General features: G+C 39.7%; 1 protein-coding gene across 11 annotated transcripts in view; it reads left to right on the top strand.

The window, feature by feature from the left end:
- BCAS3 (BCAS3 microtubule associated cell migration factor) overlaps nt 1-23,171 on the top strand; it is a 362,757-nt gene that overhangs the window by 137,821 nt on the left and 201,765 nt on the right. For 9 of the 11 annotated variants that reach the window (XM_086762785.1, XM_086762786.1, XM_086762781.1 and 6 more), the window contains 4 exons: nt 4,617-4,661; nt 11,292-11,416; nt 12,028-12,193; nt 13,378-13,478. In XM_086762785.1, coding sequence (XP_086618911.1) covers nt 4,617-4,661; nt 11,292-11,416; nt 12,028-12,193; nt 13,378-13,478 — 437 coding nt within the window. The remainder of the gene's footprint in view (nt 1-4,616; nt 4,662-11,291; nt 11,417-12,027; nt 12,194-13,377; nt 13,479-23,171) is intronic. The other 2 variants (XM_086762787.1, XM_086762780.1) reach the window with 1 other exon arrangement.

Raw genomic sequence — 23,171 nt, forward strand, 5'->3', positions numbered from 1 at the left:
ATCAGAAAAGGAGACAAACTCCCTATCAGTTGGATTTTACAGTCCCTGTTCAGCGGCCCTCAAAGCAGATTCCTTTTCTGTTGTTGCTACTTTTAAAGAATTAAAAATGTAATCTGTTGCAGTACATTTTTAAAAGTAAAAAGCAAGACTAAAAGAATACCATAAAATTAGCCGTTCTGGCTTTATCAATTTGATTTGCTTTCAGCATATGAGAAACTTCTTTAATACTAGACATCTTAATTTTAAGTTTCGCAGATTTTAGTAACCAAAAAGTCAGGTTGGGGTTTTTTTTTTCTGCTAGTATCCAAGACAGCAAAATATTTTTCAGGTACTGAAAGGACTGATCAGTGCTCTTAATATCATCTGTCTCAAGCAGGGCTGGGAAGCGTGTCATTTTACTTGACAAGTGGAATGGCAGTAAATTTTTCAAAGTGTTCACAGTACCCTATGGGAATGAAAGACCAGACTCTGGAGTTGTGTCATGACCGCGCTGTTCATCACCGGTGCTTTTTTTTTCGTGCAAACTCGTGGGGTTTGGAACATTTTCTGATCAATCATTAAACTCTCTTACTCTGAATACGATCTACGTTCTCAGCACTAAGTATCTCGGAGCATTACCTCCCTTCTTGCCGTCATCATTGTTTCCTTGTTCCCTGCCCTCTGTTTCTTCCCTTGCTTTTTCAAGTCTCTCATTGTAATTTCTGCACCTTCATGAAGCACTTAATTTTTGTCCCTCTTTTTTTGTCATCTCGTTGACTTGCTTTCCTGTAGTTTGTGCTGTCAGCACGTTCCGAGGAGCAGACAGGCTTTCCCAAAAGGGCTGGAACGCTAATGAGTAAGGAAGCATCTTATGTTTTAAAGATCAGGGGGACGCAAGACAGTAAAAGAGCCAGATTTAATAAGTCTTTATATATCTGTGCCTCAGTTTCCCTCTCAAAATGTTAATAGTAATGCTGAATTCCTTCTCAACTCTGGTGAATGGGTTACTTCATTGCTCTTTTACAAAGAGCTTATAGATTTGAAAGGGGAAGAGCTGTATGATCCATCTCATGCTTGTCTATAAAAGGCAGTGAATCAGAATATGCTAGAAGACAGCTTTGTGCTGTGCGGTCGCTTTATAAGCGTTCCTTGTGTTTGTGGAATGAGTTGAAGTTAGCTGCCAGTTGGTAAGAATGTGGGGACACAGATGAGCTGTAATAGGAAGGGGGGAAATAAAAGAAACAGTAATTGCCCCAAAAGAAAAACTGTTGTAAAAGTTGGCTTCTCTGACAGCAGCATTTGTTTTAACTTTCTCGAGGGATACAGTCATTATATTTCGATCATACTTCATTCTCAAATTCATTATAGCTTTGGTGGAACACCAGGATGTAAGCTGCGTTAGCTGGGTCTTGTCAAAACAGAGACATCCCCTGTACCTTACAGGAAACGGAATAAACCTTCCTCTTCTCCCATCCAAAAGATTTAGATAGTGTGTTTTTAAACATGAAACTCTATCCGTTCTTCATCCCATCCCTCATTCCACCCTCGACAAGGAAGGGGAAAAGTAGGAAGGGTGTCTGATACAATTTTATCATTTTAGTGTTTCTCACTGCTGGTATTGTATGTACTGAAAATCGCTGATATCCTTGTTTTATTTTGACTCAGAGAGCTTAATTTATTCCAGGTTCTACTACTGAAGCAAACAAAAGTAAGGAGTGCAAAGTCATGACATCATGATACAATTAAGTAGGAGAAAATAACTTAAAAAGTCATGAAATAAATGAAAAAGTAAAACTAAAGAATTCGGTGCAATAGGTCAGCTTTCCTGCATGCTGAAGCCAGACATTCTCTTTCTGGCGTATTTCTCAGATGTGTTTTTTTAATAATATATTTTATAATACATTTTGGTAGTAAAACAACTACTGTAGTGGTTTGTAATTGATATGAAATACAGTTATTTGCACTAGATTTTGTTCAGATGTCACTATTTATGAGAGGATTCTCGCCATGGCAGCATACAGTGATGAAGGCTGGAATAAGTGGCTGTTGCAGAGCTCATTAAAAGCTTAAATAGTTTTCATTAAACATGGTAACACAAAATCAAAGAATGTCTCAGTTTTCAATTTGCTAAAAGTCAGAATCACATAAGATATTAAGAAAATTCTGTTGGAATTTTGAATCATAAATCATCTTCATTCCATGATTTTCCCTTGGAATTTCTCACCAGCTCTGAGAATGGGGAACGTCAGTGAGATTTTGCCTTGGCGTTGCTCTGTTACTGTCACCGAGCATGGCCATCTGGTGCTGTCTTTTCAAGGCTGGATTATCTTGTAATTTGTACGTTCTCTCTCTCAGTTAGTGTACCACCCATATTATGTGAAGGAAATAGTGAAAAACAATTGCCTGTATAAATATCATAGGGGAAAAAATGGTGATCTTAAAAGAAATTAGGTCTTGTAACAGAAAGGGAATGCTAAGTTGTCTCTCTCACTTAAGGCTTTTTATTAAGACTCTACTATAGTCTTTTAAAGTGTAATTACATTTTCTTCATGATACAAGATTTTGTACCGACGTTAAACAAACAAACAAAACCTTCCATTGAAGCATGTATCCACCTGGATCAATTTGTAATTGAAACAGAGTTTGTTAATTTGCAAGTATAATCAGGTCAACGTAGTATGTTGTGCAAAACCAAAAAGCCTGTGTTATCTTCTGAAATGTTCCATATCAGCTCAGCTACGTGTCACGTGCCTGCTTTTTGCAGACAGAGAAACTGAGGCAGAGAAGAAAAAAAATACTTGCCAGAACGCCCAGGATGACAATTTAAGCTCCCAGTCAGATTCAGTCACTTTCCAGTGACTCTTCAGATTTACGCTAGGTACATCCTGGGTTTTAGATTGTATTGGCTATAGGTTATGCAGAAGTCTTAGCTTTCCGTTGGGTATTTAAACGCTGCGGTAGTGCTGGGCTCATCTCTACGGAGCCACTGGAATGGTCTTCGGCTCAGGGACTGAGTGTGTTGCCTGTGGAGCAGATCATACAGCTCAGTTCATAGAATTTAATTGGGTTTTGTCACTGTCCAGTGCCGGTATGGTATGTCTGGAAAGGCAGCTGGTTCTACCAAAGGAGCTCTCTCCTCCAAAGTGTTAACCAAACATTTATTTAAATACCAACAGATAAAGTCTAGTCTGTTATAAAGAGTTCAAAAGATCTTCAGTATGGTTTTTCCCCTGTGTTACTACTAAAAAAATAGGGGGTTTTTTTTCTGCAATATTCTATTTTCCATTGGATTTTTACGTCTTTGCATGTCAAAGAATATATGTCTTAGGTTTGTACCTTCACCTAAATGTTTTTTTAAGAGGATGTCTTCATTCATTGGTGTTGTGCTTGTATGGAATGTACTTCACAGGATTCTTTTTTATCAGGCTGGTGTCTTTTTAATTGTGTAGGTGTATGGCTGAGCTTTATACAGCTGTCTATGATAGACCTTTTCTGTTAGTTCATTGCTTGCAAATATTTCACTTGTTTCAGCTAGCCAGAATTTATCGCTGAGTCAGAGTATAAAAAGAAAAATAACACATTGGCATTTAAAAAAAATCAATTATTCAGCAATTTTGTGGATGACGTTACATCCCAAATGAGAATCAAAGACGCCTTGAGCATGTAAGTAGCTCTAAATTTACCTCCTGTTCCTCCTTCTCAGATTTTCTGCAAATGTCAGTATGATGATGGCTTTTTCAAGGGTGATGTAAAGAACAAGGGAGCTATCCATTAAAAATGCACTAAAATTAATGGGGTGTGATGCCATTTTGAAAGCTATACACTGTGCAAAATACTTGAACAAAAAATAAAATAAGATCATGGTGTAGCTAAATTGTTGAGTGGTCAAAAATGTTAAGCTCTACATCAGGTGATTTTTAATATCAAATACATTTGAAATAAGTTAGGGCTGTCTTTCCTGCATTCCATGCAAGCTTTTAAGTAGGGGAATAAGATTGCTGTGTCATACGGTTGCTAAAGATTTTGAATTTAATGGTTTGTTTCTGTCCTAGGAAAAGGGCTGAGTAATTTTTCTCTCAAAGGTTGTGCTCATACCTGTTGTTATTTTTCCTTAGGACTTGCCTTTTTTCAGTAAATTTGTAAAACTGTCGCACTCAGACCTTCAGTGTCTCATGGAAAACACCCACAGATTTGTTGCTTTTGATGCTAATTTACTTTTTCTATCAGTTTTGACCTCAATGTCTGTTTAAGGCTCTTGACTGCTTTCACCTCAGATTTGTCAGGAGATTTCAGGAAGGAAACCCAAACTGTCTAATGTGAATTGTGACGTTAAAGCCTGCTTGCAGCTGGTGCATTCCGTTTGTGGCAGCCGCTGTGCATGGAGAGCCAGCCCCGTGGGGTCCCGCGTCCGTGGGTGGTTGCCTTGTCGCTGGGACTGTTCACGTGGGCAGTTATGTTTGTGAGCATCAGCATGCTGGTGACATTAGCGGTCTACGTCTCTTCCAGGGCACCATGAACGGTTATAAAATATTATTTTGTTTACCTTCTACATAAATCTTGATAGCATGATATACAGTGTACTTGTTGGTAATTGAGTTTTCATCTAATTTCTGTGCATTTTTCCCCTTTACGTGAAGACCTTACCTGTTTGGAGCAGGATGTTTTTCCATAAAAGCTCCCTGGTGAGTTCCCAGTTCAAACCCAGCATGCCTATAATTCATTTGCTGTCCTCACTGGAAATAACTCTGTGCTTAGACTTTTTGATTTTGGAAATTTTTTTTAATTTGTTTACTTGCATGGCTGATCCATGTGGAAGCACTGCATAATCTCACATTTAAACTATGGATGCGTGTTCACCATCAAGCATTGCCAAAGAAATGCATTCACTTTTTTTTTTTTTCCTTTTTACCTTTCAGAGGGCATTTAATTTTTAAGTAGCAGAGAAGTTGAAAAAAATAAATTATTTCCCAGTGGGCAAAAATTATTGCAATATCTTTCTAAAACAAGCCTCTTTTTCCTATATAGCTTCCTTTATTATTGTAGCACTAAGTTGCTTGCAGACAGAAAACATCAATGATAGCGTCTCGAAAATGAGCCCGATTAGCGGTGAGTAGACAGTGAAGTACTACAGTAGAAGAGATGAAGCAAGTAAAATGCGCACTGAAAAAAAAAAAGCTTATCACACTTGAGAAAATAATAAACTGTAGTTCTATTAAAATCAGAATCTTTGAAATAATAAGGGGGTTTTGTTTTAGTATGTAGAATTGCGGCATATTTTAAAAATAGAGATGGAAAAAAACCTCGTGTTTTAACAAGTTTCCCTGGGTGGGAGCTCGGTTCAGTATTCATACTGTGCTACACAACCCCCAGTCACCTTTTTATAACGAGGTGGGTGTTAGGTGGTTGAAGTTTTTGGCAACAAGAATGAACGTCTTACAACTTTCTTAGAAAACGTAGACACTTTCAGCTAGGAGTTTTGGGGGTTTGTTTTATTCAGTTTTTTAAATTTTAACTAAGGTTACTTAGCAATATCTATCAGTATCTGTTAGAGTATTTGTGTGTGGCTCTTGTTTCTACTAGTACTAGTTTGTTCCACATGTATCACCCCTCAATGTCTCTGTCAAAATAACTGTCTTCAGCAGAAAGAACTTCTTCAGAGCTTCATTAGGATACAGACTTCTTGAAAGAATGGCAGAGGGCAGCTGAGGAGGGGTGTGGCAGCTGTACCAAAGACTAAATGTGACGCTAAAGGAAAGAAGGTGACATTGCCTTATTCCTGGAGAATATCTGGTTACTGAAGTGCTCTTCCTAAGGACCATTTCTAAATGTAGTTTAGGATGCACCCGAGTATTCTGTCTGAGGGTGATCTAAGAACTGCAGAGCCTCTGGAAGAAGAGTTTTGAAAGTGGATTGTCTTAGCAAATGGATGTGTCGGTGCCCCCCTGCATGAAGCACCAGAGACGCTCGTCAACCAGAAATGGTTTTAGATTGAAGCAAGATTAAAAGGCCTAGATTAAAGAGGGGAATATATGAAATAGACTCAAAAATTGTTGCCTCTCTTTCATAAGACTCTTTTGTGGTTTGTTTAATGCCAGCACTAGCTCAAAAATATGGTCTTTACTAGCCTACAGAGAAATTAGGATAAAAAACACACGTTGGGTGGGGGAAAAAATCATGTTGTTTCCATTAAGGTCTTAATGAGACCTAAAATTATGTAAACAAAACCAATGGAAATTTGACAGCTTGCTGCCTGGCGAATAAAGGAACCTACCATTTATTTTCTTGCTTTTTCTTGCTTTATTCATGATTTGACAACTGGAAACATGTCTTTGTTTTCTTGTTTTAGGCACAATGATAAATGAATTAAAATTTATGTATTCTGAGACAGATACGCTTTTTCAGTAATTTTATGTGTAACTGCGAATTTCATGCGGTATTTTTCTCCTGATACTTTTGTTTCTGCTTATGTAGTCCAGATAAAACTTGAACCCTCAGAAATCATAGATGTTTCCATTTCAGTGGGTTTAGCTGTGGAGCTGTGGATAAGTGCTTTTGTTTTCATGACTCTGGTGTATTTGAAGCCTGTTCGTTGGGAATATAGAATCCATGTGATTCTCAGCCTTTGCAGACTCTTACTATTTGATGGATAATATTTGCATTTGTAAAGCAGTTCCTTCATATCATATTTATGCACTTTTTTTTTTTAAAGCAGGGTGACTTGTTTGACTATGAATTTAAAGACAAATTTAAGAGCCAGCAGTATTTTATGAGACATAAAGCTCTTTGAGGAACAGTCCCATCGCTGAATTGTGAAGCCTCTGGTCTTCGTAGCTGCCTATGCTTTTCAAAATATTTTAATAGTATTAATTCTTATTAATTGTTTCTTACATAAAATAGAAAAATAAATAATTATAAAAGTGTAAGCTAGTTAAAATATTGTCATTAGTTACTATTTTTATAAAGAGCTAACACAATACATTTCAAGAGATTATGGCAGAGTTTGATTCGTTACAAAAGTCAACAATTGGTAGCACTGACTTGTTTCAGTAACTCTTAGTCTTGTCTTATTGCATTGTCAGCATGAGAGAACATGCATGCTGTTGCTGAGTCTCTTCATTTCTCTCTAAGATCTGACAAAGTGATGTCTTGATTTTCTTCTTTAGTTTGCTGCCATCACTTTTTGTACAATGTCAGAAAATGTTCATGTATGGTTTTCACTGGACGTCTGTCTCAGTGCTGCTTCATTTAAAATGGAAATAATTCTCCAAAATTATGTTAGAATAGTTAATTATTATCATCAACACAAATTTCCCCAAATATTGTGGTATTTAGCTGGAGTTTGGGATTAACTTGACTTTTAGTAGGTCACTTTGTCGTTGACTTCGGCTGAGATAGGTGAATGTCAGCTGTTGGTAACCGAAATGACATGAACGTGGTCTTCAGCTGAGGCACAGCTCGTGTTAAATCTATAGCAGAACAAGAGCTAGGTAATTAAAGGGGGTTTGATTACTGTGGTACTGTAGGTTTCTGTACATAGACAGTTGGGATAGAAATACTCTGTATTTCATTGAATTCTCGGTGTCGTTACACAGCTGGGTGGACCCAGACAGGACAAAGTACACTGCCTATTTATCCTCCTGTGCCTTGAATCTAGTGCCGGTGATTCTCCCTGTGGAAGATTAAAATTATGAGGGTGAATGGTTTGGTCCCTTTAGCTTCAATTTCTTGTTTTTAGTGTTAATTCCACACAATCCGCATTTCTTCCTGCATCGCAACCAGGGTACAATCTTTTGAACGTCAGTATATTGTGAAGATTCTTTTAAATTAACTGTTTTTAAAAGTGAGGCCAAACGTGCCTTAATTTCAGTTGTGGGAATAATTTATGAAGTGCCGACAGGCTAAGAGCAAGTAAAGAGCAGGAGTTCGTAGCAGAAACAAGTCATTCAGCACCGACCTTCAGTGTTACTGTTTTGTTATCGTTTATAAAGCTGAGAGGGTGTTTGCATCCACATCATAATGAGGATTTATAGTTTTAAAGTTGTTAAAATATCAGAGTGACACGGAAATATATTTTTCTAATGGCATTACTGTTAGTGAAAATAACTGGGCTTTTGAGGTTCACTGAAAGAAAGAAATTTGAGTTGGAATGTGTTGATGAAAACTCAGGGATAAAGTAAAATGGAGATAAAATGAAAGATTCCTTAGTTACAGTAGATTTCAGAATAGGCTTGTTGACCTTTCAGCAGTTTTTTTTTCAGAAATACGTGTAAACCAATATGATGCACTAGTCATTTTTTTGTTTGTCTTTGTTTTTTAGCAGGACTAAGTTTAACCACATGAGTAATCGTGTTTTACAAGCTCTGCTCTTTCTGTCTACAAAACATCATTCTTGAAGGGAAAATGTTTTGGCACTGAAACCAACACTTAAATGCATTCCTTGAAAGATGTACATCTTAAAGACATGGCGTAAATAAAATGTAGCTTAAACCGTTTCCTATAAGGTTGTTTATATCTGTGTTCGGTTGAGCGTAGGTCTTTGGGACGACGAGTGTGGAGAACCCTGCAAAAAATGTACTGTTGGAGTACGAGGTTCCCTTCTGCTGAAAGGCTTGAAGAGGTGATTGAAGTCAGTTATGTCTCTGTAGAAGTTTACTCCAGTTTGTAGTTGAAAATCACGTTTCTTCTGACTTTTTTTCCATTTTAGTGTATGTTAATAACCCAGATTGTGTTGAGTAAAACTCCCAAAGAGTCAGAGTAGTAGGGTAGTAGAGAAAGGTTCTCTTTATCAAGGGTTTGTAAGAGGAAGTGAATGCGACTGAATCGTATCTGTACTCGTGGTTTGCTTTGTGTTGCTTGACGGGTTACACTGTCCTTCTGAACACTCCTGTTCTATATTCAAAGCAGTCATTTATTGATTCAAGTGCAGATGAGTAAGTAACAAGACTTAATTAGCGCATACATTTACAGCTTCATTAGGAATATTAGTGAATGAATATTTGGATGCTGAGAGTTAAAAATAGTTACCGATACACAGTTTGTTACAGAACTGGTTAGAATTACTGTTTCTGTGACAGATGACCATTTCAAAGTGAAATACATCTATTCTGATTTTTTCTGAGCAGCTAACAAATAGTGTGTTAATCGCAATTTAAATATTCTAACATAGATCGTGAAGTGCCACCACAAGCAAAGTAGCTTATTTATAGTCAGGAACTTTTTGGAACGGAGATTTCTGACCCAGTAATCTGTAGCTGTAGTTTTAGCAGTTGGATATTAAATGCTTTGTGGTGGTTCGATATCAGAGTTACTGACTATAAATTGCAATTGCTCTTTTGGGACGTTCTAGCTTCTTTTGCATGCACAAGAGCTTCAGGACTCATCTAAGTCTATGGAGGTTTGTTTGAGTCTTTCCATTGACTCTGGTCAGGGTGATGGAATTCCGTTTGAAAGGTCTGTCCTTTTTTTTTCTTTTCCTCCCTTCCAAAAGAAACATGACGTAGCCTTGCCGTGTGTGATTTATGGCAAGTCGCTGAGCCCCTCTGTGCTTCAGTGAGTCTGCCTGTAAAACTGGCAGAGTAATGCTGGACAAGGCGCTGGGAAGCTCAGTTACACTTTCTGTAAATCCCTTCCAGAAACCTGGCTGAAAATACAGCGTGAGTGCAAACAATTAGTCTTTTCTGCCATTTTCGTTAATGACCTCATTTCCGGTGTGCTGTACAGAAGGTATTGGCTGCTTTAGGTGAGTTCAAGTGGAAGGCAGTTTGAAATGTTTCAGGTTGCAGGACAGTAGTGATGGAGGCCACCCGTTTTTAACCATATGCTGTATTTTCCACACGTCACTGGCTACAGCTGGTTGTTGGAAGGAGAGTAAGTGTTGGAGATCAGCGTGGGTTTTGCCTTTTATTTCAGGGCTGAGCTATAAGGGACCAAGATGTAGGGCTCTGGAGAGGGGCAGTGTCTGCAGCCAGGTGCGGGAGTTGTAGAGAAGCCCAGCTTGTAGAATAATTGGTTTAACTTGTTTTTTTTTTAATGTAATTTTTACATGATGTTGATTCACAATCTCTTCTTGCTTTAATGCCCTCATTCTGTTGAACCACTTCACCTGCATACAAGTAATTTGTCTAACAAAAAAAGAGTAGTATCAATTAAGTGCTATTGTAATTATGCAGAGTGTTTGAATTGCTTTCTGCTGATTTAAAATATTTTTCTGCTGCTTAATTCCATCGTAATACTGCAGTAATTTATATGCACGTACGCATATGCACACACACTGATCTTAGAACTGAAGATCATAACTTAAAACCAACCAAGTTAATGTGAAGGTGTAATCACAGGCTGATATGATGTGGAACAAGAGATTAATAGAACAAAAAACGGAAGGAGGGAGAGGTAGCAACAGCAGTGAAATTGAGTAGAGAGAGAAATATAAAATAATCCAATTAGAGAGACTGGAGAAAAGGGAATGTGAAGAAGAAGGAATCCTGCGTTAACTTCTCAAGCAGCTTTTCTCTTCAGGAAAGGGTGAAATCCTGGTTTAATGAGTCAAGGAAATGGGCAATACTCTGAAAATAGTTTTGAGTTTATACAAAGCGTAATGTTACGTAACTTCAGGTTCCTGTAAGGAGGAACGCTAAATGGTGTTTCAATGAAACGGAATTATAAACCGCTGCATCTGCTACATGCGCATTGTGGTGTTTCAGAGGAGAACATATCTTAATCTCTTTTTACATGATAGAATGACTGGTTTGTTTTAACACACAACTCATGAGTGTGTGCGTTGTTTCCCTTCCCTTGTATCCTCCGCATGTTGTTCCCGCTTACCTGTTGGCCCATCTCACATCTATCCCAGTGCTTTCGATGGCATCAGGGCTGTGCTGAGTTACACCTGAGCGGCAGTCAGCATTAGCATCATTTATAAGTTTCTTCCGAAAATGCAAGAAAATATCAACCATGTAGAATGACTGACCCAGAACCTATATTTTCATTCCCAAAGGACTTCAGATTTTAAATGTTTGTATTCACTTTGGAAGTTGTTTCTCTTGAATGCAAATATTCAATATTGGACTCTTAAACAGTCCAACTAATTCTCCCTTATGAGCCAGTGCCGTTCTTCAAGTTAATGAGTTCAGTGATCAAGGGGAATTTGGAACCTATTGTCGAGAAATACTAAGCATCTGTCAATCCCGCTAAATCTTATGGGAACTGCAGATATTCACCACTTCTGAATTAATATCTTAGAATGACTATTAAGCAAGGGACATCTTAATTTTTGAGAATTAACCGTCACAAATTTATTTTGTTCTTTCTTTAAGCAAATCCAAACCAGCTCCACAGATTTCACCCAGTAAGTCTGTGGGAGGAGAGTTTTGTGTCGCTGCAGTCTTTGGATCATCAAGGTCATGGTTTGCAAACAATCCTGGTCTGAAAAGAGAAAAAGGTTGGTATATTACAAAAATAAGACTTGCATTTAAATTTTACTTCTCTATTTTATGGTCTTATTTTATGGTAAGTTTTGAGCAGCTGGTGCTTGTCTGTAGATTCTGTTCCTTAAACCAGTGACAGTGGAGACTTTTGGGAACGTGCTTGGAGTGCTTTTGGTAAATAGGGCAATTTACAAGAAATCTTAATCAGTGAAATAAATCACTGGTGTTTTATTATGATATAATGACAGAAAACAAACTTTGGTAGTTCAATCCAAAGAGGCTGTGTGAAGTTTCACTGAAAAAGCTGTGAGGTAAAGGTGAGATACCTCTGCTGGAGCAAATGTACAGCCATATGTTTGGCAGTGTGTGATTACCTGAACACACCTTGGTGAGAAACTCTGTTCCACCTTCTCTTATATGAGATAGTCATATTTTTTTGAAACAAGGGGAAAATTGTACAATTTTCTCTTTGTTTCTCCAGCCCTTTCACTTCTAATTTGCATTTTTGACTGCAAATAAATAAAGGCAAGGGACTTAAAAGATTAAGTAGTCTGTTATCTCTGTAAGTATGTTTTATGTTTCTGCTGTTTTGATGCAATGAGATTTTCTTTTTTCTTGCAAACAGATCAGTCAAAGCAGTTTGTAGTGGAGTCGTTGTATATTATCAGCTGTTACGGTAGCCTGGTGGAGCACGTACTGGAACCACGTCCGCTCAGCACTGCTCCGAAGATTAGCGATGACACACCTTTGGAAATGATGACATGCCCAAGAGCCAGCTGGACTTTGGTTAGGTACCTCATTCCTTTTACTTTTCTTCTTTTTGTCCAGAAAATGATTGTGAACCTTTTTTTTTTTTTTTTTTAAGGGATGAACGAACTGCATAATGATTTTCACATGTATTTTTATTTTATAGTTTATCTTTAAGACTCTTAAAGTTTTCCATTGACAGAGAGGACTCTCGATAGCAAATTCAAGCCTACCTTTCCATATCGTCCTGTCAGTGCTTACATGTCTGAGTGGGAGCTAACCATTTAAATACTTCCGTGGGCGTGGAGCTACAGCAACATGCTAACAGATCGGGAGAGATCCTTATCAATTAGCGACTTTAAATGATCAGATTGGATTTTACCTTTTTATTGTAAGGATTAGAAACAATTATTTTTAATAGTGTTAAGGTACCGAATTCTGCCGTGAGGCGTGAGTGAGGTTTCCACGATGAAGCGTTACAAAGAATTAGGCGAGTTATCCTGTATGTAGCTGAAGGTAGCATTTCTTAAGACAGTTGAAGAAATTATTCCTGACATGTGGAAGAAAGTAAACAAAAATTGATGAGAAAGTGTTGTCAGTGCTTTTGACGTTTTAAAATATTTTTCTATCGATTTTCCTTGTCTCCTATATTCCTTAGTGCTGCTTATGGCTGGACTAGATTGATCAATACTTGATTTACCAAGCTATTTAGGAATGGCCCACCCTAATTAAAATTACAACACAGACTTCTAGACCATTATTGTTGAAATGAGTAGGTTGTAATGGAATTGAAAATTCTAATTGGATCAATAGTCCATGGCTTTACACAGCTTTATTTTCACAGTTTGTAAATGCTCGATGACTTTACAGTATCAAAGCAATGCTAGTTAACAGAAAAAAAAAGTTCCCCTGCTTCTGTTGTTTCTGTAACGTCAGCATGACATACAGTGGTCCTAAATGAGCTTACCAACTTCATCTAAACTGCCGTCATCATTTTTTGCGCAATACATGCTGCAGTCAACAAGCATCTATTGTCTTTGCCTCACAATCCGCGCGATTTGGTCATGCTGCTCAGCTGCCTGTGGTGTATTGCAGTGTTTGAACAAGCTAATTTAAATAATTACAAACATTTTGTGAGCTTGTATAGATAATTACATGTGCTGACAGAAACACTGATTTACATTCTCTGTATTAGCTTAAATATTAATAGTCTTGTGTTTTACCCCAGAACTCCTCAGTGGAATGAACTGCAACCACCATTTAATGCGAACCATCCACTGCTCCTGGCTGCAGATGCCGTGCAGTACTACCAGTATCTTCTTGCTGGCTGTGAGTAGGCTGACAACTTTTTGTCTTGCTTTTTCTGCACATTTTAAGCTGAGTGTGACTTTCTGAGCTGGTTTTTCAACCTGCGTTTATTTCAGTCCATGTTCTGCTCCAGAATCAGGCTTCATGTAACCAACTGTGTTAGTAATGGTAGAGCATTCTACCATTGTGACAGGAGTCAAATTGTGAGGCTGTCGTACAGCCAGAACATGAGTGCTTGGCAGGCTTTGCAGGTGTGACCCACTACATCTCCTGAAGTCTTTGGAGTTTCTTCACCTTATATCTTCTCATGCTTTTAGCCATTTCCTCTCATGAATTCGATAGTCAGTGACAAGCGAGTGCATCCGCATTTCCTTCTCCCTTGGAACTCCTGATTGCTGGGCTGCTTCCAGCCAGAGTCTCAGCTGCTTCCCTTGGGAGCCTTGGTATTGCTTCCAGGGACGGCTGCCCACCTGCCTCATCCCGTGTCTTATCCAGCCACGTCGTTCACCAGGAGCCATTGTGCACGACATTACGTATTTAGAAACATCTATTTATCTGTCTGTCTTTATATAATATATATAAACCATGTATTTCATATTGTTTTCATAGATAAGTGAGTATGTTATTTTTATTTTGACAATTCTAAAAAGAGAGAATATGAACAGCGAGTAGCAAGTGTCTCCTTTTTATCTAGGGTGTAGTCAAGTGATGTATCAGTCAAAGTTTCACAAGGGAGCAACTCTTGGCGTATGTAAAGGTACTCGTGGGGAAACCAGAGCCTCTGCACCGATGTCAGTGCAGCAAACGCCAGCATGTTATCTGACACAGGCGTTTTAAAATGCAGAAAGTGGACATCTGGGCCAAAAGGCAGTATGTCTGACTGTGACTGGTGAAAGCGACATTGACGCCAGGTTAGATCTGTCGCTTCTACCTGTCTGTCTGTGGGATGCGCTCCGCACTCAAAATGTTGCGGAAACCTACAAGGTTAGGGTCTTCCTTTTCCCATGCTGCACGGAGAAAGGAAGACAGCTCAAAAGGTAGAAATGAATATGAAAAAGTATTTAATAGCACACAATGCTGTGTTAGACGTGCCTGTTAGCTAGAATTTTTTGCTAGATTCCTGCGTTATTTTACTGTCACTTACAGGTATGCGAGATAAAAGGTCGTTGCAAGGATGTATTTTGGTTGTGTAATGTTTTACTGTACAAATACAGATCACTGTTGTCAAATGAGCGTGTCTAAAATTAGGTGTGCAAGCCTATACTTCAATTTTCATATAAATATTTTTAAGCATTGAGTAACATCAGGTCAACAAATATATTTCTAATTTATAGAAAAGCCTATAATAATGTTATTAACTATAGAGCACAGGTCTAATTTCATATTGCAGTTTAAGGTCACTGCTGCCACATAGTCTGCTTATGTTACCAATAATTAATTTTGATATTTATGTTTTTATCCATTGCTTATGCACTTGTTGCTGCTGATGACATTAAGTAACTTTTATGATAAGAAGATAAAAAAAGCCAAAGAGGCTCATCCACAGAAACTGCAGTGTTTCGGTCAGTCATAGTTAGCTAGACACGTTTGCAAGGAAAAACACCATCTGTTTCCTGCCACTGAGGAGGTGGAGTTCAGAGCCTTTTCCAGCACTTTTCCCCTAACGTAGATCCTCTCAGCCTGTTAGTAGTTAAAATATCTGCGTAAGGCAAAGCATTGGGATAAAAGGATACTGTCCATTGCTGTGCGCGTTTATTGTTCTTCAGGGCTGTCAAGGCTATTGCGTTGTAGAGTTTCCTAACCAGCCTATCAAATGTAGCCTCTTCAGGGAAAACAGACATACCTTGGAAGTCTTGAAACAGTCCCCGAAACTCGCTTTAGTTCACAAACACTGCCTGTGTCTGAGTCCTTGCAGCTTGCCTGTTTGGGCCAGATTTCTTCCCCCTCCCTTGCCCTGTCCAAATTCTGTGCTCTGGTTTTAGATGTCTTTATCACCCACATTGGTTTCAGCTATTTCCCCTGCATACTAGCAAACGTATAAATATATAAATTATTGTATGCAGTGACTGCAGTACGGGTCCGAGAGCAGGGAGTGCTCTCTGGAGAATTCTGGAGGTTTTGTAAAAGCAGTTTGTCTGCTTTTTGGTTTCTGTTGAAATTAAAAGCAACGTATTGCATAGATACGGCCTGAACAAAAGCTTTTCTGTGAGGGTCAGTGCTTGTACACACGGATCACATTTATCCCACATAGTGAAATCAGGGATGGATGCCATTCACTCTGTGTATTTCATTGACAGCTCAAATACTACGCATTTCAAATGGTTTTGTACTGAAATATTTTAAAGGAAGAAAAATAAGTGCTAGCTAAATTCCAACAAAATAATGAATTTGTATTATTTGAATTACTGTGAAGATTTTTAGTTCAGGTTTTAATTCACACAATAGGAATTCTTTAAGGTGAGTGCGGAATGTAAAGAAAAACAGAATAATAAACACTAAAGACAAAAAGAGACTAGAGAACATAGTAAAAATGCTGTTAACAGAGAAATCTGTGTGTATCTGATCTTCTTTGAAGCTTTATTTGTCTTCTGGATTTATTCTAGCTGAAGCAGCTCAACGAAGTTTCTGAAAAAATGCAGTCAAACCAGGATTCACACAGAAGAGTCCCAGGCACCTGTTAGCTTCCCCCCTATTAAATACACGCTGAAACGGAGTTATCTGGCTCCGCTTACCTGCGGCAGAGTAATGGGCTGACATCAGCCGAAGCCTGTGGTTTGATGCGCTATCACTTCCGTCAGTAAGTTTAATTGCCAGCAAATGGCTAAATAGGGGTTTAGGGTGAATGTTACATCTGTCTGCCACGTTAGTGCTAAGAGGAGTTCTGGCGCCGTTTCAGGGTCACTATTTGTATCTGTCTATCAGAGGTAGAATACAGCAGTTTCTCTCAGTTTCTGTATAGCATTTCTGCCAATTGTTTGGCTCCATTAAGTGTGCAGGGGAAATAAAAGCCTGAATGACCAAGTCACAAGGGGGTATGGATAGACCCTTTCTTTGTCCACACTCAGAACATTGCATTAGGTCTCATTATCCATTTATAATAAGTGACCTTTGCCCCCTGGGTCATTGAAAAATACTCAGTGTGCTTTTTAGCACAGAGTACCTCTGTCAGCAGACGGGCAGAACAATGAAACGTCTGGCGGTCTGCTTGGAGGGCTGTACTGGGCAGGTTTTCATAAATGTGTAGTTTGATGCCCAAACGCAGGACCAAAATCTTCCTTATTCTCTGAAAAATATAAAGTAGGCCACTGAGTTCTTGTGATAAAAAGAGAATGTTCTAAAAATACTGCATTTAGTTATTTACACACGGTTCAGCTTTTAATATTTTTAAAGAATCTTGTTATATTCACACTGGTAAGGAAGTAACAAGGCAGCATTGTTTGAAGAAATATTTTGTACAACAAGTGTCCAAGACCTTTGTCCCCAGGGTATTGGTGAGTGGATTAGCCCAGCTGTTTCACTGCTTTGAGGTCATCTGTGACATCTGCTGCGGAAACCTGGACCAGCGTGTGCAGTTCCTATCTACCTGAGCGCTTTATCACCGCCGTGGCTGGTGCAGGGAGGTGAGAAAGTGGGTAGCAAGAGATTTGGACCTTTCTGTAAGTTCATGGCTTGCAAGTGACCGTGCATGTTATATTCCACAACCTGCTGGCCTGCGGGAAGTGTCGGCATCCTGCTCCTAACTCGTTCAGGCTTTTTGTAGTTGATCAGAGTAAAAACAGCCAGTCCTGAGAATCTCCTCGCCTTCTGACAGAGCAGATTTCAGATGTGCTTTTGTTCTCCTGAGAGTTCATCCTGCAAAGCCCTGGAGATACAACAGTCCTCAGGTCCTCAGTGCTGGGTGTTAGGTGCTAGATGTTCCTCTCCTCTCCTTCTCAGATTTAGTACTTTATTTGTGTCTCTAGTATTCCCTCTTTATTTGCCTGTGTTCTGAGCAGCTCCTAAATCTAATCAGAGCACAGGAAGGCAATGCAAGTCACGTTTTAGTCTTCCTAGATGTTTTTCCTGTAATGTGAGTACCATCCCCTGGTATAGTCAGACCATCGGAGCAGACCTGACAGTGGGAGCAGAGTTGCGCGAGGCACACATGCATCTGTAGGAGAGTTTCTGGTGTCCACAGGAACTTGCAGTGTGAAGGACTTGGCTTTCTTCAGAGAGTTGCCAAGTTTCATCATTACTTGTTCTTTAAATACTGCTTGCTTCCTGCTGTTTAGTGCTTAGGACTTAAGATGCTTCTGGTAGTATAAACTCTTGAGGCGTGCTGTTAAGATGTGCTTTTCGTGTCCGTGACAATCCACTGTTTGTGTTCAGGTTTTTTTCTAATGAATACTTTTCTCTCCATTACCATGACTCAGAGTCTTACATATTTAATTGGCTTAACCTGTGTTTCCTTTGTCTGACTCCTGTACCTTCCGTTTTTGCGTGTTTGAATTCATACAGACATGTGCGTGGTACGTAACGGAATTGCAGTGAAAACAGGTAACTGCATAACGGCAGGAGCGTCCTCGTCTCAGACCTCTTATTTCCTTTCTTCCTCACCCCTCCTCTTCGAATTCACTTTTGCATTGCACTGGAGGAAGGGACTGTAGCTGAAATAACTGAAACGTGGATAATTAGCACATTAATGAAAAAAACTTGAAATCAGACCAAAAACTGCCCAGAAAAGGTACTGAATACGATTTCTCTCCTCTGGCTCTGGAAAGGGCACCTTCACATTCCAAGCAAGAGTTTTGGCTCATCGAGACCAGTATTGGAGGCAACCTGGGCTTGTCAGAAGCAGGCCAGTGACAAGAATTAATATATTAACTGGTATGCAGTACTCTTTGACAAATTGCTTACTAAATACATCAAAATTGATTGGACATTCTGTGTTTAAATTGACAAATGACTGCATTAGGGGAAAGAGGGAAATCCATTAATTACAGCTGCCCTCAACCATAGGAAATGTAATCGTATAAATATAGATTTTGTTAAAACAAAAGTCTCTACTTTACTGTAGTGTTGCTGGTAAGTGTACTTGCACCTCTTTGCTATTAAACCTCCAATAGGAGGTTTTGAAGACATATCTTTGCGACTGGCTTTTAAATAATCCACGACCATTTCTGTTGTGTTAAAAGGTATGATGCAGTGCTTCTGTATCCCGCTCTGACCGCTTCTGGAAATTGTTTCTCTCTCAGAACAATGGACACGTAGCTGAGGTTTCTGCTGTCTCATTAATTGTTTATTCTAAATGCAGTGTAATTCATATTCCAGCAAGGTAGGATTTGAACCAGTACTCTGTATTCTCCTTCTTTGTTTCCTGTACTGGTCTCCAGGTAATACTGTAGGGGCTGTTACTTATTTCCCAGTAAGAATTTGCGCTTGTGTTAGGCCTGAAGATACAATCAGTTTTATAGACTTTGTTAAGGGGTTCTCGAAAAGATTGAGGTCTGTATTTATAGCTGCTTTTGACTTTTGGCTGTTACAACAGATTTTCATTTCCGGACAAACTGTTGTCCGTATCTTGGATTTTACAGAAAGTGGCTTTCATTAGAAGTCAAACTTGGTAACTATTCCTCGTCCTCAAAGGGAGGAGGTCAGCCTTTCCTCACTGTTTGTTTGAGTAAATGAGAACACAGTTTATCCAGATAATCTCTGTAACTTGACATCAGCTTTGCACTTCCTGCTCCTCCAAGGAAAGCTATGCACCCTGAGCAAGACTTTTGTCTCTAAGCAACGTTGCAGGTCTTTATGGCCTATTTTATGTTCCTTTCGTACATTCCGTTGATGGAAATAAAAATTCCACACATAGAGCTAGTGAGCATTGTGCAGTGGAAAGCAGGACTGAGAGTAAGAGCGGTGAGTGTATTAAATGATTGTGTGAATATGTGCTATGAAGACAGATCCTACGAGAAGCAAGCTATGGTGCGTGTAACCATAGCCAAACCGCTGCCACGCGGGTTACACCCAGCAGACGCGGTAAGGAATCTGGCCGTTCTGGTCTGCGAGCCTTGCTCCACGCGCAGCGGAGCGTGGTGCTGGTCTGGTGACAGGGTCATGAACTGGGACGGATAATTGTATTTAGTGTTCTACCACTTCTCAGCCTTCTACCTCTGTTTTTCTTCTTGCACTCTTGTGTGTGTGCACATTCTATAGTGTATGATTTCTCTCTCACTGACGTGAAAGGCTGTATGTCATGGTACGTGCCCCGCTGTACACGTAGCTGTAGGGTGTGTGCGCGTCGTGTGTTTTGTGGGGCAAGAGCCGTGTCCCGCTGTGTGTATGTTCAATGTCTATCACAACGGAGCTGGAGTTCAAATAATAAAACTGATCAGAAGCAGAGCCCGTTCTGTAGCAACGGTTACGCTGTCGTGTGGTTACGAGGTGTTCAAAGCCTTTTTGCTCTGTTTCTGTGGCATCTCTGCATGGCCGCGGTCAGACGGGAGTTTGGAGTCGTTTCAGCGGTTCGTGCTCTCAGCTGCCCGTTGCTGTCTCTCTGCTGAGCTTTACTGGTTCTGCAGCAGCACTGGTAGCACTTCAGAACAAAGTTGGCCGGTTTAGCGTAATCTACTGATGAAGGCTATCTAAACAAAGCTCTCTGACCTTACCCTGAAGTGGGTGAAGCCCACTTGAGTTTATACGAGCTGCCGTGCTGTGCAGCCTGTAGAGGAGCTGGAACAAGCGGTGGTGTGTAGGTTAACATTTTAAACTGCCCTCATTTTTATATATTGATCACAGGAATCTTGCCTGAGCTCCTGGCCTTTCAGACATCCCTGTGCACCACGGATGAGGGCCTTTCCGCAAAATTGTGTCAATTGGGTGTTACAGGCTTAAAACTGCAGGAAAGCCCACAGCGTTCGTGGCAAGTCGGAGTGACGGAGACGGGCAGGAAGGCAAGCGGGGAGGCTGCGTCGTCTGTGCTGGACGGATATAAACCCAGCCTTTTGGGAGACTGAGTCAGTCCCTGGTCACAAGACGTGTTACGTCTCGATGGTTCTGCCAGGTTTTTCCCCGCTGTTCTCAGCAAGAGCACTGCAGCTCACCCAGCGTTAGTTGCTGGCACAATACACCTAAAGCTGGGAAACTGCACTGTGTGTTGTTTTGGTATTTTGGGTACAACCAGCACGCGGCTGAGATTTCATGGACTGGCTTGGGTGCATGTGTTTAACTTTGTTATCCAGATGGAAATTTAAAAAAATATTTTCTAGATTCTCAGTTTGCTATTATTATTCTTTCTGATTAAAATTGCTTGTAGCTAATGTATCATTTTCATGAAATTCTGCTTTTTTATTGCCATGTAATGGAAGAATGTAACATACTTTAAAAGAACTTCCTGGGTCTCCGCATCAGTAGTTTCAGCGGAGTTGTGTGGATGTCCTTTAACAATCCAGGTCCTTGGGGAATAATTTAGAATTCCGTAACATTTTGAGGACGACTTCTCTGTACAGAAAAATGAGTTTCAGCATTTCATAGAATTAATTACTAAGTTTTTATCTTGACTCAGGTATTATCTCCAATATTATGTGAAAATATGAGTGTGTGTATATATGTAAGTGATATAGGTAGAATATATTGTAGAAGAATTTTGGCAATTTTAAAAATATTGGAATGTTTTACTGTGTTTAAAACTGTAGCAGATCTTAAATACATATGTTTTATTATATACATTTATATGTATTTTTATGAGTACAGTTTAAAAATTTCAAGTGGAACAGATTTCAGGCATGCATTTCTCTTACAGAATTGTTACATGTATTTGAGGTTTGCTGGCAGTAGTCACAAACAACGAAAATGGCATTTTCGGGTTTGCTTCTTTACACTCAGAGGCATAACAGATTGCAAGCTAATCTGGATCACCTGCCCATTCCAGAAAAGATGTTTCTAATGAAACTGGCATTCATGGTCTTTTTTAAGGGAAAACTAAGTTTCCCTAAAACTGTAACCTGCACTTCCTGCTCCCTACAGGAAACAGGATTAAGTGGTAAGGGGAAGCAAATTTAATTTCTGAGCATCGGACTGACGGGGGTACGTAGGAACAGGGCAGATGTCGTTTCGTACAAGTGCTGCGTTGTTGCGTATGAGCAGTGGGGTAAATCTTGCTACGGTCTTCAGCCGTAATTGGTGTTTGTGAAATAACAGACGAGGTGGATAAAAATGTAACTCTGTAAGGTGCGCTGGATGCTGCCAATGTTTGTTAGGTTTCAATGCCTGTATGCACCTGGGCACGTGCGTAGCCTCACCAGATTATTGAGTACTTGCCCATCTTAATCCATATTTTATAAACTAAATGCTGGAAACAGCGCTGCTTGGAGGAATTAAAATACTTTCAGATGTGTACAAACAACAACAATGAACAAGGGCACATGCTGAAACAGTTCTTTACTGTTCTTACATGGTCATCTGGAACTTCTTAGAGAGGGGTCCATCAACACGGAGGGGTCAGTTTTCAAAGCAGTGTACAGGGATTTAGCCGCGCGACTCCTATTGACGTTAATGGGAGTCAAACGGGTAAATCCCCACGCACCGCTTTGAAAATTTACTACTAAGCCTCTTGACTTCTCACTACATACTTTGATTGTAACAGTAATCCATGGTTAACATAATTTTCCCGACAATAATGTCAAACATACTTTTGAAGTCAGTGAATTATAGAAATAGTTACCTCTTCCATAATTCTTTAAAGATGGCCATCAGATGGATTTCGCCGTAGGTTCGTGCAGTTGAAATTGTTCTTTAACTCAGGAAAGAATATATATGTCATTCTTTGGTACCAAAGCGATAGTCTGCTCACAGGCTGAGCATTTGAAGTGTTGAACAGCCTTAAGATACGCCGTGCCGTGAGTGATACCAGGTTCTAGTTCTGCTCAGCTTTAGGTGTTCATTGTACTTGGCTGGTTTCCTCTGGGAGCTTTAGAAACGGGAGCTGGAGTTAAGCACAGTGAACGTTTACCTGTCTTGCAGTGCAGCCAGGAGTAGTGGTGAGGTCAGAGCAGTGTGAAGTAAGGAGCAAGTAAAGCAGTCATCAAATCTGGGCAAAATCTGAGGAGAATTCATCTCCTGTTTAGAGACCGACCTATTGCTTTAAGATTAAAGTGCTGACACAGAGAATGGATGGTCTGTAAAGCGTCTAATAAACTGTGGGCAATACGCTAATAGTGAGTGAATAAATCTGGAAGTCAGTTGGTGGCGTGAAATAGCAGTTAGGCTGCCTAAACTGCTGGTTTACAGGTTTTTTGGCTTAGTTTTATGATGTTTAGGCATCTCAAAAAGTCCTAACGGGGGAAAAAAACGAGTGGAGAGAAGTTTTGGGTGAAAGAGGATATTTTAATTTGGATGGCATGCCTCTGCAGAGCTTTACAAGCTGAAACATGCATTAAAACCAGAACTTCCTTCAGTAACATACAGCCACAAGTAAAAATACGTAGAGTATATCACCAAACTACAAACAGTTTGTTCTAAACATCGCTGCAGGCATTCTGTCTACAGCAAAAATCTGATCTTCGCTTTATGGTCAGACTTGGGCAGAGGTAGAGCCAGCAGGCGTGGAGCTGTGTGGTGGGAGAGAAGATTTAGGAACGCGTGTGCCATAAAAGTCGCTAAGCAGTTGTTGGACTTGAACTCCCATGCGAATCGGACTGGGGGTATCGAAACCAACCTCTGATGGAAGTGAGGTGGAAA

The sequence above is a fragment of the Chlamydotis macqueenii genome, chromosome 19, assembly GCF_036417535.1.
Source record: "Chlamydotis macqueenii isolate bChlMac1 chromosome 19, bChlMac1.mat, whole genome shotgun sequence".
In the NCBI taxonomy this organism is placed as follows: domain Eukaryota; kingdom Metazoa; phylum Chordata; class Aves; order Otidiformes; family Otididae; genus Chlamydotis; species Chlamydotis macqueenii.